Source organism: Notechis scutatus, chromosome 9 (assembly GCF_049901735.1).
Source record: "Notechis scutatus isolate UNSWTSFEM ecotype Mainland chromosome 9, rNotScu1.2, whole genome shotgun sequence".
Classification (NCBI taxonomy): Eukaryota; Metazoa; Chordata; class Lepidosauria; order Squamata; family Elapidae; genus Notechis; species Notechis scutatus.
Window position 1 is genome coordinate 10,965,226 of NC_142017.1, and position 17,704 is coordinate 10,982,929.

Sequence of the window (17,704 nt, forward strand, 5' to 3'; positions counted from 1 at the left end):
TCTGGTACCGCTTTGGTCCTTTCTAACGGGACATTCTAAGCCGGGACATTCTAACCCGGACCTACTCCGAGCCAAGGCTCGCCCCCTTCTTAATCAATTGGGCTCCCCCTGTCTAAACCAGGCCGCCCCCAAACCACCACCACCCCCCGCCCCTCCCATCCCTCCTTCGCCCTTTGGAACTCCCTCCCTAAGCTCCCCTTCGGGTCGGGCGCCCTCCTCGCGCAGTGCTTGCCGGGAGCTGTAGTGCCCGCCTTTCGTCAGCGGAAGGCTGAGCGGCGAAGAAACTCGCCTTCCCAGCAGTCCGGGCGAAGGGCTCATCCGCGCGCCCGCCAGGCAGCCGAGAGGGGGCGTGGCCGGAAGAGGCGGTGCCCGGCGGGCGAAGCGGCGAGCGAGGGAGAGAGAGAGAGACAGTGAGGCTGCGCTCGGGGGGCTTCGGGCTGCGCTCGCCGCCGCCGCCGCCGCCGCCATCGCCATCAGCCTGGTAAGTCAGCCCTCAGCGCCTGAGGCGCGGGAAAGGAAGGCCCAGCGGCGGAGGAAGGGACCTGCTTTGCAGAGGCTGAGGCCGCGGGCCTTCGCTTGGGCGCTGCCCCCCTTAGGATAGGGAAGGGCCAAGGGAAGGGCGTGTGGGGGCTCCGCAGCCCTTCAGCCCCTCCCCGCCTCGGGAAAAGGAGCCGGGCGGCTTCTCCCTCAGCCGGGAGGGGAAGGGGAGTGAAAAACTCCTCCTCCTTACCCCGCCCTTCCCGCTTAAACCCTGGAGGGCCCACCCCCGCCCACCCCTTCCCCGCGTGTTCGGAAACGCACGTGTGAACGGGCAAGTTGGCGCGCTCACCCTGGTCTCGGGTGGCCACGTGCTTTTGGGGGAGGGGGGGTTGCTTCCAGGCGCGCGATTTGAAAGTTCCTGGGCTTGGGTGGGAAAAAAATGCCCCCCCCCTTTTTTCTTTTTTTTACTTCCTCCTCTTCCTCTTTTATTTGGCTGCTTTGGAGAATAAGGGATGGAGCGATGGGACGAAGTGGAAAGCCGCACCCCTCCCAAGTCCTCGGCCCCGTCCCCTTAGAAAATTATATATGTATGTATGCATGTATGTGTGTGCTTAGATAGATTAGATAGATAGATAGATAGATAGATAGATAGATAGATAGATAGATAGATAGATAGATAGATAGATAGATAGATAGATAGATATACCATATATATATGGTATTCAGCTTTGTTCGGGTATTTTCCCACGTCATTGTAGTTGTGCTTTTAAAGTTGTAGCAACGTTTCAGCAGAATCTCATCTGCCATCATCAGGCTTCTGTATTGTGTCTACTGTATTCTGTATTGTGCCTGATTCACAGACGAACACGATACAGAAGCCTGATGATGGCAGATGAGATTCTGCTGAAATGTTGCTACAACTTTAAAAAGCAAAACTAGTCGACGGGAAAATACCCGAACAAAGCTGAATACCATACATATAAATACTTGAGAAAACATGTATATATATGTTTTCTTATGTTTTCACGGGTATTTATACGTATGGTATTTAGGTTTCTTCGGGTATTTTCCCACATCTTAATAGTTGTGCTTTTATTATAGCGAAGTTTCGGCAGAATCTCATCTGCCATCCTCAGGCTTGTGTATTGGGTTCTTTTTAATCTTATGTGTCAGGCTTGGCAGCCGTTTTTTGTTGAGTTGTGTGTGTGTGTGTGTGTGTGTGTGTGTGTGCACACACACACACACACACACACACACATACACACAGACACACACACATATACATATTGCATTTTGCAAAAGATTAACAGAGTCGGAAGGGACTTTCTAGGTCATCTAATCCAGCCCACCCTACCCAAGCAGGAGACCCTACACCATCACTGTATCTATGAATAAGAATAATGGTCTTTTTTAAAGGAAGGGCTGATGTGAGTTGGACAGGAGGTGTGTTTTGATCTTGGTGGATCAGCACTGAGGGATTCCTTCTGGGCAAAGGGATTCCCCCCTCCCCCTTTTTTTTAGACCTAGAACTGTATGGGTTTTCCCCTTGCTTTTTTTCTTCTCAAGTTTGACTTTTAGACTAACCTCATTGTGCTTTGAATGCATACTAATTGACATGCGTTTAAATGAACTTTCCTACAGTTCTGCCAGCTGTACACTACCTAAACATGGCTAAAAAATTATGCATATACCCACCTATATTACATCACAGAGAGTGGGTGTATTATCTGTGTGTTTTTCAAACTTGGTGATTTTTAAGGTGTCTTTACTTCCAACTCCCGGAATTGTCCAAACAGCATAGGAAATTCTGGGAGTTGAAGTCCACATCTTTTAAAAGTTGCCAAGTTTGAGAAACTTTGTATATCAGGCTACATTTTATGGATAGTTTTTTAAGGTTTGGTTTCTGGCAAAGATAAATTACAAATGCAGAGTCCGTTCATAAAAAAAAGTTTCTAATGAGAAATAATGGGATGTTTGAGTATCTATAAAAGGGTTTCAACTTACCAGTGACTGAACAGAGAGAGAGTAGAGTATAGCTGTGATGCCCAAAAAATTGCATCAAAGTTATAAAATTTAGCTACTGTACTAAACTTCATGGAAATATGTTGGCATAAATGAATTAGGACGTGAAATACTGTAAATCAGGGGTGTCCAACCTTGGCAACTTTAAGACTTGTGGACTTCAACTCCCAGAATTCCTCAGCCAGCTGAGGAATTCTGGGAGTTGAAGTCCACAAGTCTTAAAGTTGCCAAGGTTGGACACCCCTGCTGTAAGTCATTTCATGGGCAACTTAGAATCATCCATTTTTCGTGAATCCTAAGCTTTGAGAAAAAGTGCCAAAGAAATTCAAGCAGGGAGGGATATGCAGTGCAGCTTCCTAATGTGTAGGATATAGAACATAAAAAAACCTAAGTATCTATAAATGGTAGATGATCAGAAGTGTCACACGCCAAGCAGTTCGGTGGTTAATACAAGTAGTTCTCAACTTATGACCACAATGAAAAAATTGATGTTGCTAAGTGAGAAATTTTGTTAAGTGAGTTTTTTCCCATTTTATGATTTTTCTTGTCACAGTTGTTAAGTTGTTAAGTGCAGTTAAATTAGTAACATTGTTAAGTTAATCTGGCTTCTCCATTGACTTTGCTTGTCAGAAGTTTGCAAAAGGGGATCACAAGATCCCTGGACACTGTAACTGTCATAAATGTGAGTCAGTTGTCAGGCATCTGAATGTAAATCATGTGATATGAGGATGCTGCAATGATCATAAGTGTGAAAAATGGTCATGTTACTTTTTTCAGTGCTGTAATTTTGAACAGTCACTAAGCGAACTATTGTAAGTTGAGAACTACCTGTAGAGATCTGATGCCTTTTTTTTAAAACAAAGTTTTTATTTTTTACAACAAACATACGAACAAAACATAAAAACATAAAACTATCTTTCAATTATATACATACAGTGTGTCAGTTGGTTACAATCTTTTGTGCTATCCTTTTTTTACCATTACTCACAAGTTATATAAATTCTCACCTTATCGATCTAGCTTGTGCTTATATAATATCAATTATTAAACATTCATTTGACTATTTTCCATCATTTTGTACGAGATATTCTAATTTTTGTTATGATTTAATCTTATACATTCATCCAATGGTTATATATTTTATATTGTATTCTATATCAATCTATTAACTTTTATTGTAAGACTTACTAGTCTATTTCTTTACCATGTCTTTTTATCTAACCATTGATAAAATAAATCCCATATCATATAAAATTGTTTATCCTCTTGTTCTCTAATTTCAAATGTCAATTTGCTCATTTCGGCACAGTCCATGATTTTCTTAATAATTTCCTCTTGGATAGGTATTTTTTCATTTTTCCAGTTCTTAGAAAATACAATTCTAGCCACTGTTAAAACATTTAGCAATCTGATGCCTTTTGAATGAATTAGTTATAACTCTTTAAGTTCCCTCTATAAGTATAGCTATTTGGCTGGATGAAGATTTCAGCAGTTGTCACAATAGCACCAGGTTAACAAAGTCTGAACAAAAACTATGCTGGGCTACTTTTACAAAAAAATACAAAGTAAAATAAGGCTCCTAGATGTGCATAGCAAAAAACCCAGATAGCAAAATTTGGCAATTCTAAGTAGGGCTGCTATATGTACATTGGAAGAATCTATATACAGATAGTCCTTGACTTATGACCGCAATTGAGCCTAACACTTCTGTTATTAAGTGAAACATTTGTTAAGTGAGTTTTGCCCCATTTTATAACTTTCCTTGCCACAGTTAAGTGAATCACTGCAGTTGTTAACATGGTTCTTAAGTGAATCTGGCTTCTTCATTGACTTTGCTCATCTGAAGGTCGCAAAATGAGATCGCGTGACCCTGGGACACTGCAACTGTCATAAATATGAGGCAGTTGCCAAGCGTCCAAATTTTGATCCATGCTGCAACCGTTGTATGAACAACAAGTCCCTTTGTAACTTCAAACAGTCACTAAATGAACTGTTGTAAAACAAAGATTGCCTGTAGTTTTAAGTGCTGGGGACCAGACGAGAGGCTGGTGTATACTGGAAGGCCTGGCTGTTTACACTGCCTGGGGAATTCTGGGAGTTGAAGTCCTCCAGGCTTAAAGTTGCCAAGGTTGGACACCCCTGATCTAAATACTCCCTGAGTAGTTGTGAAGAATAATTGACCCCTTAATCTTTTTTTTTTTTTTTTCAGGAAACACGAGGGCAGCTGTCCCTGTGTGCTAATCACAGGAACTTTTTGAGGATTGTCTTAGGGGAATTCTTTTCCATTTCAATCTTTAATAGGTTTACAAGTAATCCTCGACTTAATGGCCATAATTTGTTCAGTGGCTATTTTAAAGGTACTGGAAAAAATGAACTGACGGCCGGTCCCCAAAGTTGTAGCCATTGCAGCCTCCACTATCATGTGATCAAAATTCGGGTCCCTGCACTTCTGACTTCAGGAGCACGTCCCAGTTGTCGACGTAATTTGAGGACTATCTCAACTTTAGTGCTCAGTTCATAACTTGATTGGGTAGCTTTGCTGTGGCTCACGAGGAGATAGGGTTTACTATTTTTGAAAAAAATTGTAGGTGGACCTGGTTTTTGTAATGGACACTAACTACAGATAGTCCTCAACTTATGACCACAATTGAGCCCCAAATTTATGTTGCTAAGTGAGAAATTTTGTTGTTGCCCCATTTTATGACATTTCTTGCCACCTTTGTTAAGTGAATCACGGTTGTTAAATTAGTAACATGGTCGTTAAGTGAATCTGGCTTCCCCGTTGGCTTTGCGTGTCAGAAGTTTAGGGCAAAAGGGGATCACGTGACCCCTGGACAGTGCAGCAAAGCGAGCATCCGAGTGTAAATCATGTGACCCTAGTCATGCTGCAATGGTCATAAGTGTGAAAAATGGTCATAAGTCCCCTTTTTCAGTGCCGTTGTAACTTTGAACGGTTACTAAACGAACTGTTAAGTCAGGGCTGCTGTTTATTAAATACACTTGCTTTAAAAGTAATTGACCCATCAATTCGGTGGAAGCATTTTCATCCAATTGGATGCCATTCCATATTTCGTTTATGCTCACTGCAAACAGCCAGTTTGGTGTAGTGGTTAAGGGGTTAGGCTTGAAACCTGGCAGCTTCGTTATATAGTCACATTCCTTCCAGCTGTTCAAAAAAATTTTCTGGATGGTGTGACTAGAGCTGTAAACAGTATTCCACATTTTGTCACATTATAGATCAGAGTGGTGGCTAACCTTTTAGGGCACCTGTGCTAAAAATTGTGTGCGCGCTTGCACACTCGTGCTCACGTGCCAGCACCCAGAAGGCAATGCACCCCTACACATGCGCAAACAATCCCCCAACCCAGCCTCTTCCCTGCCCTGCACCTCACAGCTGGTTTTTGGCCTCCCAAAGGCTTGAGGAAGGCTTCTGCAGGCTTCTGCAAGCTTTGTAGGCCGAAATCTAGCCCCATGTCATCAATTCCTGTTTTTCCGAAAATACCGGAAGTGACGAAACGGGGCTAGTTTTTGGCCTGCAAAGCTTGCAGAAGCCTTCCTCAAGCCTTTGAGAGGCCAAAAAAGGCCTCAACTGGCCGAAAATCAGCTGTGAGGCTTGCATATGCGCAGTGAGGTAAGTTTGCCTGTAGCTCGCGTGCCGGCACAAATGGCTCTGCGTGCCACCTGTGGCACACGTGCCATAGATTCGCCATCACGGTTATAGATCAATGTTGATAATAACATTTGCTTCTCTTCGTTATCTCCAACATGAAATTTGTCTGCTTTTACAACAGCTGTACCCTAGGTCCGTGGTTTCGCCAACCTATCCACAATAAAGATGTCAAATACCCTGTGTTTTTCTTCTACTTCCAGTTGCTGGCTGCACTGAGAATTCAGAATGGGAGACAAGCCTATTTGGGAACAGATTGGTTCCAGCTTTGTACAGCATTACTATCAGTTATTTGATACAGACCGGACTCAGTTAGGATCAATATATGTAAGTAACTCTGAAACAGATGCTTTTATTGTGGGCTGTTTTATCATTTATCTGCACCTTCCTTTGGGGTCTATAACGGCGGCACTTTTCTAATGTTGTTTAGCAGTACCTTACGGTTAATTTAATCTCAAGGCGCTACGATTATTGCATTCAATATTTGTCACTAATATATTGCCTATGTTTAATATATAAAGATGGTTTTGACTCTGTGAGGAGTTCTGTGAAATTACTAATTTATTTTTTTATGTTATGTATAGTATGTGACTATTTCTAGTGTACAAAATAAAATGTTTCTAAGCAGATTATTGTTTTATTGTTTCAGATAGATGCCTCATGCCTTACATGGGAAGGACTACAATTTCAGGGCAAAGCAGCTATTGTTGAAAAACTCTCCGTAAGTTTCTGTTACGTTGTGGTTCTGGTGTTCAGCCTAAGATAACCCCCCTTCCCCCAAATTCTAGAAATTGCCTCACTTGTACAGTGAAATAAATGTCACCTTGCAAGTCAGCTTCCATATTTCTTTGGGTGGGGAGTTGCATGCTGGCCATGAGTTGCCTGCTCTTGGCTTAATTCATCTTTATCTCTGGGTAGAGTAAATTTAACGTTCTTCATTGAGTCGACGGGAGAATCCAGGCCAGGTAGTCTCTAGCCTCGTTGCTCTACAGACTGAGTTGAATTCTGAGGACACACACACACACACACAGTAACGGTCTCCAGTTCTTCACTTTGGATAGAAGGTAAAAGAATACCGTTTACCCCATGAACCCCCGCCTCTCAGGTATGGGCACAGGTGATCTTCAACTTACGACCACTACTGAGCCCAAAATTGCTAAACAAGGCAGGATTTTGTCCCATTTTATGACTTTTCTTGCCACAGTTGTTAAGTGAATCACTTCAGTTGTTACAGTAGTAACAAGGTTGTAAAGTGAATCTGACTTCCTCATTAAATTTGCTTGACAGAAGGTCAAAAAAGGTGACCAATGACCCCAGTGTCAGGATTCCAAGTAATAGATCCATTGCAAGCAAAAACTCCGAGGCAGGTGGATTCCTCAAAGAGTAGCTTTATTAGAAATATCTTACTGGTACATACCGTGTTTGTCCAACAATACGGCCTCCACCAATAGGAAGCCCCAGCATGATTTATTGGCATAAAATCAAATTAAGCCCCTCCCCCCAAATTAAGGCCCTTTTAAAACATGCGAAATGGGGGGGAATGGCGGGGGGGGGCTTGCCGTTAGGAAGTACTTTGTTGCATGCCCAGATATGGTGCTGCCTGCGTTGGTGGAGCACTTCATATCGGGAGACCTTCCGCCACCGTTGCTTTCCCTTCTCCCTTGCTGCCGTAGCGTTACAGCAACACTGCGGCATTTGGCGCAGCCACGTGCAGCCAGTCAGGGCTCCTCCCCTGCAACCGGAGCCGAGGAGACATACTTCAGGCGAGCGCCTTCTTTGTTTCAAAGCGAATTATAACCTCCGCTCATCCCATCAGTGCGGAGCCGCGAGCTGGGCAGAACCAGGAAACACCGCGGCTCGCTTTTCCCGGCTCTGCCCAGCTCGCAAGCCCTGATAGGATGAGCGGAGGTTTTAAAATTCGTTACCTTAAAGGAAGGCGCCACAGGAGCCTGAAGCCAAGTGTCACCATGTCACCCGAATGTCACCAAGGCAGCGAGTGCGCTGGGCTCCTCGTCATCCCGCCAGGGTGCGGGCTGGGCAGAACCAGGAAACACCCGCGGCTCGCTTTCCCGGCTCTGCCCAGCTCGCACGGCTGTGGCGCGGCCCTGATAGGATGAGCAGAGGTTTTTAAAATAATTCGCTTACCTTGAAGGCAAAGGGAAGGCGGCCACAGGAGCGCCTGAAGCCAAGTGTCTCCTCAGGGCCCGGTTGCAGGGAGGAGCCCTGACTGGCCGCACGTGGCTGCGCTTAAACGCCGCGGGCGTTACTGTAACGCCGCAGCAGCAAGGGAGAAGGAAAACCAACGGTGTGGAAGGTCTCCCGAACATCCAAGCTGTCGCCGCCCGCCCACCCGAGGATGCAATGGGGGGGGGGAAATTAAGTCACCCCCGAAAAGACGACCTAGCCGGTTTTTCGGGGGTCAAAAAAAATAAGGCCCGGCCTTATTATGTGAGAAACACGGTCTCTGGTGAAAACCAACTCCGAGGGTTCCCTTGGTTTTCCCCTAATTAAAAGTAAAACTAATTAAAGTAAAAGTTTTCTCCTCAATCCCAAACAATCAGCCACGTGGCCCAATCAAGGCCGCATCCGCTGGTCTGGTAACCTCACTCCTCCTTCCTCTGGCCAGGTGTGAGAACTTTCTTGGTTCCCAGGAGAAAATATTTTATTTTGACTACACAATCCCAGTTATCTCTAATCCCTCCTCCCTATCCCTCGCTGCAGTGGCAGCACTGAAGCTCCAAGATGGCCTTAGCCAGATCAGCTTCAGCTTGACACCCAGGACCCTTGTAACTGTCATAAATACGAATCAGTCAGCAAGACTCTGAAGTTTGTCCATGTAACCACAGGGGTGTTGCAACAATTATAAGCGTGAAAAATGGTCATAAATCACGTTTTTCCAGTGCCGTTGTAACTTTGAATGGTCGCCAAATGAACTGTTGTAAGTCAGGGACTACCCTGTAGTTCTCACATGGCACTAATTGGGACTGGTATTTTCATTGCTAAATGACACCAGTTGCAAACTGCAACATTGCCCGACCATGATGCTAAGCAATAGAAATCCCAGCACTTCTGGTTTGACACTGTTAAGGGAATCATTTATTGAGAGCATCACATGGTCACCTGCGGCCAGCTGTCCCATTGTCGTTGCTCGTAGGAAACCAGCAAAGGAGGTTGGCTGCCTGTGGCGATCCTGTGACCGTGGGATTGCTGCAACCAACATTCGTATCTGCAACTCCTTCAGCGCCATCATAAGTTTGAACAGTCACTGAATGAGTGGTTGTTAAAACAAGGACAGCCTTGTAAATCCCTTCTCCCTTCTCTTTCAGAGCCTTCCTTTTCAGAAAATACAGCACAGCATCACATCCCAAGACCATCAGCCTACTCCAGACAGCTGTATACTCAGTATGGTAGTTGGACAACTTAAAGTAAGTTTTCAGGCCTGGGTAGCAGGGAAGAATTATTTAAAACAGCATTTCCTTTACGTGTGCTTCCCAGATGGGCGAATTTTAATTTCCAGTTCTCCAGATAGTATTGTGAGAGTCCTGATGGGAAATGTTGATTTAGAGCAGTGTTTCTCAACCATGGCAACTTGTAAGACGTGTGGACTTCAACTCCCAGAATTCCCCGGCCAATTCTGGAAATTGAAGTGCACACGTCTTAAAGTTGCCAAGGTTAAGAAACACTGAGTTAGAGCAGTAGTCAAGAATCTGTTCATAGCCTACTTATGTCACCTACTTGATAGCTCAGTTTGATCATGAGAACTTGGACAGCTATAGCCTAAGCTAGCCTTGATGTCTCAAGACAACATGATAGATAAGCCAGTCCACTTTTGATTAGGTCAGCAAAGCCAAACACATAAATTTCAAATATCAAATGACCAGGGTTCTTCATTGCAGTTATTTCCCTTCCTTTATGCTATGTATGTTATATACAGTGAGGGCACAGTTAGAACAGGTTGCAATGTCTGCTTTTGGTGGTAGGAAGGAACCAAAGTAATAATCTTTTTATTACAACCAATTGGAAAGCAGAGCCAGAACTATTTGCAAACTATTCTGACAGTCTTTTTATTACAACCAATTGGAAAGCAGAGCCAGAACTATTTGCAAACTATTCTGACAGTCTTTGATCAAAGAACCTAAATGGGAGTCTCTTAATAGAGTCATGCCCCCAAAAAAATCCTGTTATCCCATCATGATATATCAGGCAGAATTGAGAGGCTTCCCAAGAATCTAAGGCTGTTGAATAAGCTAAAATGGGGCACAGCATATTACACTAGAAATAAGCCTAATGCAACATGGAAGTAAGGAGGGCATATACTGAATCCAGCAAACCGTATAATGGAATTGCCAAAATCTGCAAGGAACTACAATTCACTTGGTATGATAATGTAGCAGCCTGTGTACTACCTGGGCAGCTGTGATATGGCTATGTTAAACCAGTGCTATGGCAGCAGAATTAGCTCCCAGTTTGCTCTCGAGTGCTACTCAAATGCTGCCTTTGAAACCTTATAAGTATCCTTGCTTAGTGACCAGTAGGGATCACTAAACAGGGCAATTGTTGAGCAGAAAATCACATGGTTGCAACGGGCTTACAAAGTCTCTTCCCATTTGGTCATTTTTTTTACTCATTTCCAAGACTGAACTGAACACAATAACACAATTCATCTGTTCTTAATAATAAATAATTAACATGAGAGAGTAGCTTGTAAGTAGCTCTAAATATGATGAGTCATACTGAGCTCTGTTGTGCCTAGTGTTGTTTCTCCCCGGCTCCCCAATGCCTTTTTTTTTTGTAGCACCGCTGCTTAGTATTCAGTAAGAGTACAACACCCTGTAGATGTTAGTAACCCCATTTTGGCATGTTCTATGCAAGTACCACAAATATATCCCTGTCAGAATTTTGTCAAGATACCGGCATTTGATATTTTCAGATCATGATGTTTTTCTCCTGTCCTGCTCAGGCAGATGATGACCAAATTCTAGGTTTCCATCAGACCTTTTTGTTGAAAAACTTACAAGGTGCCTGGGTGTGCACCAATGAGGTCTTCAGGCTAGCACTCCACAATGTTTAAGCCTTCTGGCCACCTCATGCTCTGATCTTCGCTGTCCCCTTTCTGAGTAAGAAGCATTCTGCTTGTTCCTCTGCCCCACCTGATCTTGCAACAGCATGAACATTGCTTGTGTGTTACCCGAGGAGGGTTGCAGTATGACAGTGTGGATTGCTTCAGGTTGATTTACTCTGGAAATGAGCAGTGGTGAAGTTTCCTTTGCAGAAGCAGCTGCCAAATAGTTAATGTAGTGTTTATATATCAATCGGTTGCTTGTTTAACACCTTTAGGATACAAGCGCTGCTTAGAACTCTGGAGCGTTGGAGTGGCATACAATGAATGCTTGCCTTGTTATGCCTGAAAACTGTCTGCATTCATGCCTATAGGTACAACTGTGCAACTTGTCTTTTTCACCAGGGTCCCAGGGTGGAGGGCAGCTTACAGCTTAATCCATTGTGAGCATGCCATTCATAAATACGCATTCGTCTCAACTGCGAGAAGTTTCCAGTTGGTATATTACCACAGTGATTGATAAGGGGGGAATGTAAAAACAAATAAGAGTGGGCAAATGCAATTGTATCGACTGCTTTCCCTCAGTTAAGGAGAATTAAAGGGTTAGACAAAACGTGACACAGAAAAGGTGGGTTTAAAGAATGGATTTGGTCTGGTATTTTCAAAGTGGAACAGTAGGAAAGATCTGGGGATTGATAGAAGGGAATATGAGATTGAACTTTGGAGTCTTGATGCTCTCAGCTTGGTTGTTTTCTTGTGGACATTTCATTACCGTTGTGGCCTGTCGGCCACTGGCCCCTCCAGCAGCTGAATCAGATGAAGAAGAGGCTTGAGAGCGAAAGCAACCTGAGAGCTCCAAGGGGGAAGAAGGAATGGAACTGGCAGAGAGAGACAGAGATGGAGCCTGGGCTATCGGCCAGCCCTCCGGAGCCTCAACAGCCACTAGGTCTGGAGGTGGCTGATGAGGAAGAGGAGGAACAGCTGCGCCCAGTGCCTGACGCGTGGATGCGCAGAAGGCAGAGGACAGGAGAGCAGTGGAAATCTGTGAGCTGATCCTTGGGATGAAAGAGCCACCGCTGCTAGCGAAACCCTACCCTAGCCCTGGGGATAAAAGGCGGGGGGGGGGGGAGATGAATAGATGTGGCTGGTACTCCTAATAAAGGGATCATTGATTTAAACACAGAGGGTTTGTTGTGTTTGGGGAGCTGGGTCAGAACAATTACTACAACTAGCCTCAACAGTGCTAGGTGATGTTATCTAGTTGGGTAATGAGATGTCTGCAAGAAAACAACTAAGCTCAGGAAGCACAAGGACCCCTTGCTTCTTGGGATGTACGGCGTGGCCAGGTACTGCTCTGCACTCTTCCACTTTGGGTGCTGAGAAAAACAAATAGCAAATTTTTGGTGGCAGAAGGACTAACTTTTAGGAAAAACTCTTATATCTCTCCACAATGGTTCTATGTTGACTTTCCTTCAACTGGTACTATCCCAATACATTGGACAACTGTTCCCAGCCAACGTGATGTGTTAGCTGGGAACTCTGAAATATCAAGATGCCTCTGTGAAGCTGACCTCTACGTGGGGTTTCGCACAGGGGAATGTAGCATGACTAGGCACACAATTGTAAGGATTGTCTCGGGCTTTTTTTTTTTTTTTGAGGCGGGGGGGAGTTGGAAAAGTTTCTGAAACCAGCACAAAAGTTCTGGTTCCAGATTACATTTTAGTTTGGTTTACCCTGACTGCCAATTGCAGACAACATGCTATCCATAGCCAGGGTTCCTTCTTACCTTTACCAAATATTTAACATGCAGAACTAGTTGATGTATTGTGCTAAGCTACAATTTCTTTAACCATAATTAAGTGACTAGGTCACAGTTGGGGGAGTTCAAATTCTTCTAAGTGACAAATAAGTTTATATCAATGGTGGCGAACCTTTTGCACCAGAAACCAGAAGAGCAACTCCCTGGCATGTGAGCGCTGGAAACTGGAATGTTAGCTTCCCAGTGCACGCATGCGCGCCATCCATCTGGTCTTCCAGTTTCTAATGTGCATGCGTGCACGAAGACTAGCTGGTCAGCGCACATGCGTACTCTTCCGGTTTCCGGCGCTCCCACAAGCACGAAGACCAGCTGGCATGCCAGAAGAGCAACAGGCAACAGTTGGCGTCCCCGGAGAGATGGCTCTGCGTGCCACTTCCAGCACGTATGACATAGGTTCTCCATCATGGGTTTATATGCACTGACTGGTTTTACAAAGCATACAAGCATAAGAGTTCCGTACAATGTGCAAATACAGCCTTACGTCTTGCAATCTCATGCTCCTCAACTTATTAATAATAGCTACAGTGTAACCTTGTTTTAACAGACTAATTGGGGAAATGTCCATCGTACAAAATGTCTATGATGTTAGAGAGTAAATAATTGCACGGCATTTGTCATTTGTGTGATGACATCATTATACAAATAGTCTAGATCAGTGTTTCTCAACCTTGAGAATTTTAAGATGTGTGGACTTCAACTCCCAGAATTCCCCGGCCAATATGCTGCTGGTTAGGGAATTCTGTACATTAAAGAGGTTGAAAAACACTGGCCTAGATTGAAAATTGATCCATTTCATGTGAAATCCGTTGTTATCAAGTTCCAGATAAATCAAAGTTTTGCTTGTTTGGTTGTACTGTAAAACCAAAAGTATTACGCTTGATAGAGTATATGCAGTTTATTTTCGTGATGATTATATGAGAAGACACTATTCCACCTTAGGTAGTCATAAAAACATCACTGAAGGGTCAGGAAGAAGTCTTCCATATTTTATAACTAGAAGTGAAACTTTAGTTCATTATCCAGATTTAAACTTACAGGTTAATGACTGCAATTGGAACCAGATTTCTCAACCAGATCTGATTTGACAACACTTTTTGCAGCAGTCATTAAGTAAATCATCACAGTCTCTAAGTGAACGCCATTGTTCCAAATTCCTGGCTGAGAATTTTGGAAACGTATCATCTGAAAAACACTAAATTGGAGAAAGTTGAGTAATTATTGTCGCAGTCAGGAACTGCGCTTAGGTTTCCAGCAGTATTTAATTATTCATGACATTCAGCAGCATCATGACTAAAAATGCATGTTGTGTTCTTGCACAGAGACAAAATGACAAATTTTAGCTTCTGTCAAAAAAAGGAATTGCGAGTAAGGCAAGAAGTATATGCATGACAACATTGGTCTCCAGTTACAGGAATTTGGTGCATTGCTCAAAACCCTCTTAATTCTTATTTTTCATTTGTCTCTGCAGGCTGATGAAGATCCTGTTATCGGATTCCACCAGACATTTCTATTAAAGAACATCAGTGATGCTTGGGTTTGCACCAATGACATGTTCAGGCTAGCATTGCACAACTATGGTTGACATGACATCCCTGAGGCGCCTGCCTTTTTGTTTTCTCCTTCTCTCCTTCTTACCAATATTAATCACACCCATGGATCATTCCAAATATCATACACAAACCTGCACACCATGGCAAGCAAGCAAGACTTGTGACATACCCTTCCGAAGAGTTTTATGTTGTGTCACTAGAAGAGTTCCTTGTGCATGATGTTTGGAAGTTAGAATTAGCTGCATTTGACAAAGGAAGGGTATGTTTTACCAGCATGCCTTGGGAAGAATCCATAATACAAAAAGGTTCTGTTTCTGTACTGACAAGTTTCTCTAATAACCCAAAGAAACAAAAGGATATGAAAGAATAGCCAGCCTGAAGCCAACTCAGATAATTGATTTCTCTTTTTTCCTTTTTTTGGTTGTTCACATATTTCAGTGCTACATTATACAATAAAACCATGTGATTTTCTTAACAGTTCAAATTGTTGGATCTTCAGTCTGTAAGTGGAAAGTCTTGTATTTCCAACTCCTGTGTTTGAATTCTTAGCTTTGGGAATATGTGGCTGGACATTTTTTTAAGTTTTAAAATTTCCACATATGCTTTGTGCTCCTTTTTGCTTTTGTTTGGAAGCTTATGTGGATGTCTCGCTGAATAATAGCTTCCAATCTGAAATGGGAAATCTTACCTCTCCCTGAAAATCAGAATGTGAATTTATATTAACTACACGTGCAGCAAGTTCATTATACTGAACCTCAAGTCAATTCCCCCCTCCCCCCATTCTATTATGCAGATATACATAAAAGACTGTGCAGACCCAACAAATGCGCATGTGCTTATTTTCAGGCTAATTTCTCCACGTTATCCTTTCTTGGCCAGCATCTCAATATCGTTCTGCTTTTGATATTCAAAAGCGGAGTCATTATTGTATTTAGCATCTTCAGGGCACCAGTTTCAAATGAGAGATTAATTTTGGTCCAGATCTGTAGAATACTAGATCCCTTTCCATATTGTCTGTGGCTTATTTTGATACCCCAAGTGTCTTCTGCATCCTGGTTGCAATAAACCACAGCCAGGTGGCACCAGTAGCACCCTTTTAATGGTTAAATTGGGTCAGCATTTGAAAACATTTTGAAGTACCATTTGCTGCAAAGCTGATAAAGTTTCAGAAAAGTAATGTATCTTCAAAGTGGCCAGATTATTCATCTGGGTGTTTAATGTGAGCTGGGCAATCTTGAATTCATAGGCCTTACACCCTTCCAAGGCTATTTTTCTATTTTGGAAACTTAAGTTTAAAGCTGGGCTGGCAATCAGGTTAACGCAGTCTGGTTCCACCTGCTCATGAACAGCAAAAAAAAAAAAAAAGGTATGCAGTTCTTAATTATTGATCTTCTATTTTGAAAGAACTGAGCTCAAATTCGTTAATTTAGGCCTGTGCCTGTTAAGAAATTAAAGTTGTACACACTGACTGAATAGGGTTTTTTTTTTTTAAAGAGGAATGCATTTTGAAGCTTGGCTTGTCACAGTTTAAAGGTTCTGAATCTCCAGAGTCTCCTAAGTGTATATATGCCATCAGTGTAGCTGATTCATTGTGTGGTGCGGTGGCCTAGAAGTGGACTTCTCGCCTCACAATCAGGAGGCTGTGAATTCAATGAGAATACATATCTGCTGAACAAAACTCCACATTGGCGATAGGAAGGGCATCCGGCCATTAAACTGCTAGCTCCATTCAGTTGCTCAGACTCCATCCTGCAAGGAATTATGGGGTTGTTAAAAGATGGTGAGAAGTGTGACTTTCATTGCAAGGATCACAATTGAAATTAATCAGTCTGGGGCAATGGATCTTAAAAGTTAGTTTCTTAGTACCTATGTATAAGTTTAGTTGAAAACTTGTCATTGGAATTCGTTTCCAACACAAAGCTGTTGTCGGGAAGCTTTTTATGAAGAAAAGTAGATGTTTGCGGCTGATTTTTGTAGCTCAGCATCACCTTATTCAACATGGCTGAATGTTTCGAAGGATTTTGTGGTATGTTATGGTTAAATAGGTATATGCCTTAATGAAGCAGTATGTAATAGCCATACATAAAATGCCTTAGAAAAATTCCTTGAATGTGTGTTCATAGGAACACATTTTGCCTAAAGAGGCTTTATTCTTTTAAAGCAAATGAATGCCTTTTGTCATCCGTAAGGAGGAAATGACTATTTTTCCACATGCTACTTCAGCTTCTAGTATTAGCAGATGGCATTCGATTAGAAACTCTCCCTTCCGTAAGTGAAGCTATGATTTTACTAGTTGGAGGCAAGAACTGGCTGCGTTCTTCCCTGGTTCAAGCTGCAGGAAGGAAAGTTCATCTGAACTATTTTTGAATTAAAATTGCATGCTGGGGGAGCAAAACATATCCCAAAGACGTTAGTTATTGCAAGAAAGGATAACAAAATATTTGGTCTGGGAATATGGAAAACATGTAAATAGAATAAGGCTATTGAACTGTCAATTAAATAAACTTCTTTCTATAAAAACAAAAGGGATATTCTGTTGGGATATGTGTAGATCAGATCTGTGTAGGTGTGACTCACCACGCTCACAACCCATCTGTATTTTATGGCTCATAGGCATTTTTTATAATCTGGGCAAGAAACAAGTTTTCACGGCCCTCATGTAAGTCATAAACTCTAGAGTCCTTTCTCCTTGTTTTTCACTTTGATACAAAAGTGCTCTAAAACTTTGCTAGTATAATATTCAATTTGGCATCTGTTGCCAGAAACAAAATGTATTCAAGAACTGCTAAGTTTACATACTGCTCAATAAGAAATACTTGATGTACATGGTAAAGCAGACTTTAATATTGTGAAGCTTGGTTTACAGAGCACCGCTAGTTTTACCAATAAATATGCTGAAGTTTTGTGGAGTAAGGTTACCTACCTATTCTGTTATGGGCTGTGTAATCTTGGCTTGTTTAAGACTGTACCTGTGGCAAATGTACTAATAAAGATTATTTAACAAGCACTTTTTTGTAAGGCTAAGCTTAGAAATTTAAGAAACAATGAAAATGAAGGTAGGGATTCTGTTGCTGTCTAACTATAGTGAAGCAATAACCATGAAAAGG

At 42.7% G+C, this 17,704-nt stretch overlaps 1 protein-coding gene across 1 annotated transcript; it reads left to right on the top strand.

Moving 5' to 3' along the window:
• Positions 1-213: 213 nt before the first annotated feature.
• Positions 214-15,072, top strand: NUTF2 (nuclear transport factor 2). The gene is made up of 5 exons (XM_087971572.1): positions 214-481; positions 6,373-6,496; positions 6,819-6,890; positions 9,496-9,594; positions 14,516-15,072. The coding sequence occupies exons 2-5, from the start codon at positions 6,398-6,400 to the stop codon at positions 14,627-14,629; spliced, it is 384 nt and encodes a 127-aa protein (XP_087827698.1). The 5' UTR covers positions 214-481; positions 6,373-6,397; the 3' UTR covers positions 14,630-15,072.
• The last annotated feature ends 2,632 nt before the right edge of the window (positions 15,073-17,704 follow it).

Excerpts from the sequence above, each read along its gene's own strand:
- NUTF2 (XM_087971572.1), top strand. The coding sequence starts at position 6,398 with ATGGGAGACAAGCCTATTTGGGAACAGATTGGTTCCAGCTTTGTACAG. Across the intron at positions 6,891-9,495 it reads CTATTGTTGAAAAACTCTCC|AGCCTTCCTTTTCAGAAAAT; the intron begins GTAAGTTTCTGT and ends CTTCTCTTTCAG. Across the intron at positions 9,595-14,515 it reads TGGTAGTTGGACAACTTAAA|GCTGATGAAGATCCTGTTAT; the intron begins GTAAGTTTTCAG and ends TTGTCTCTGCAG.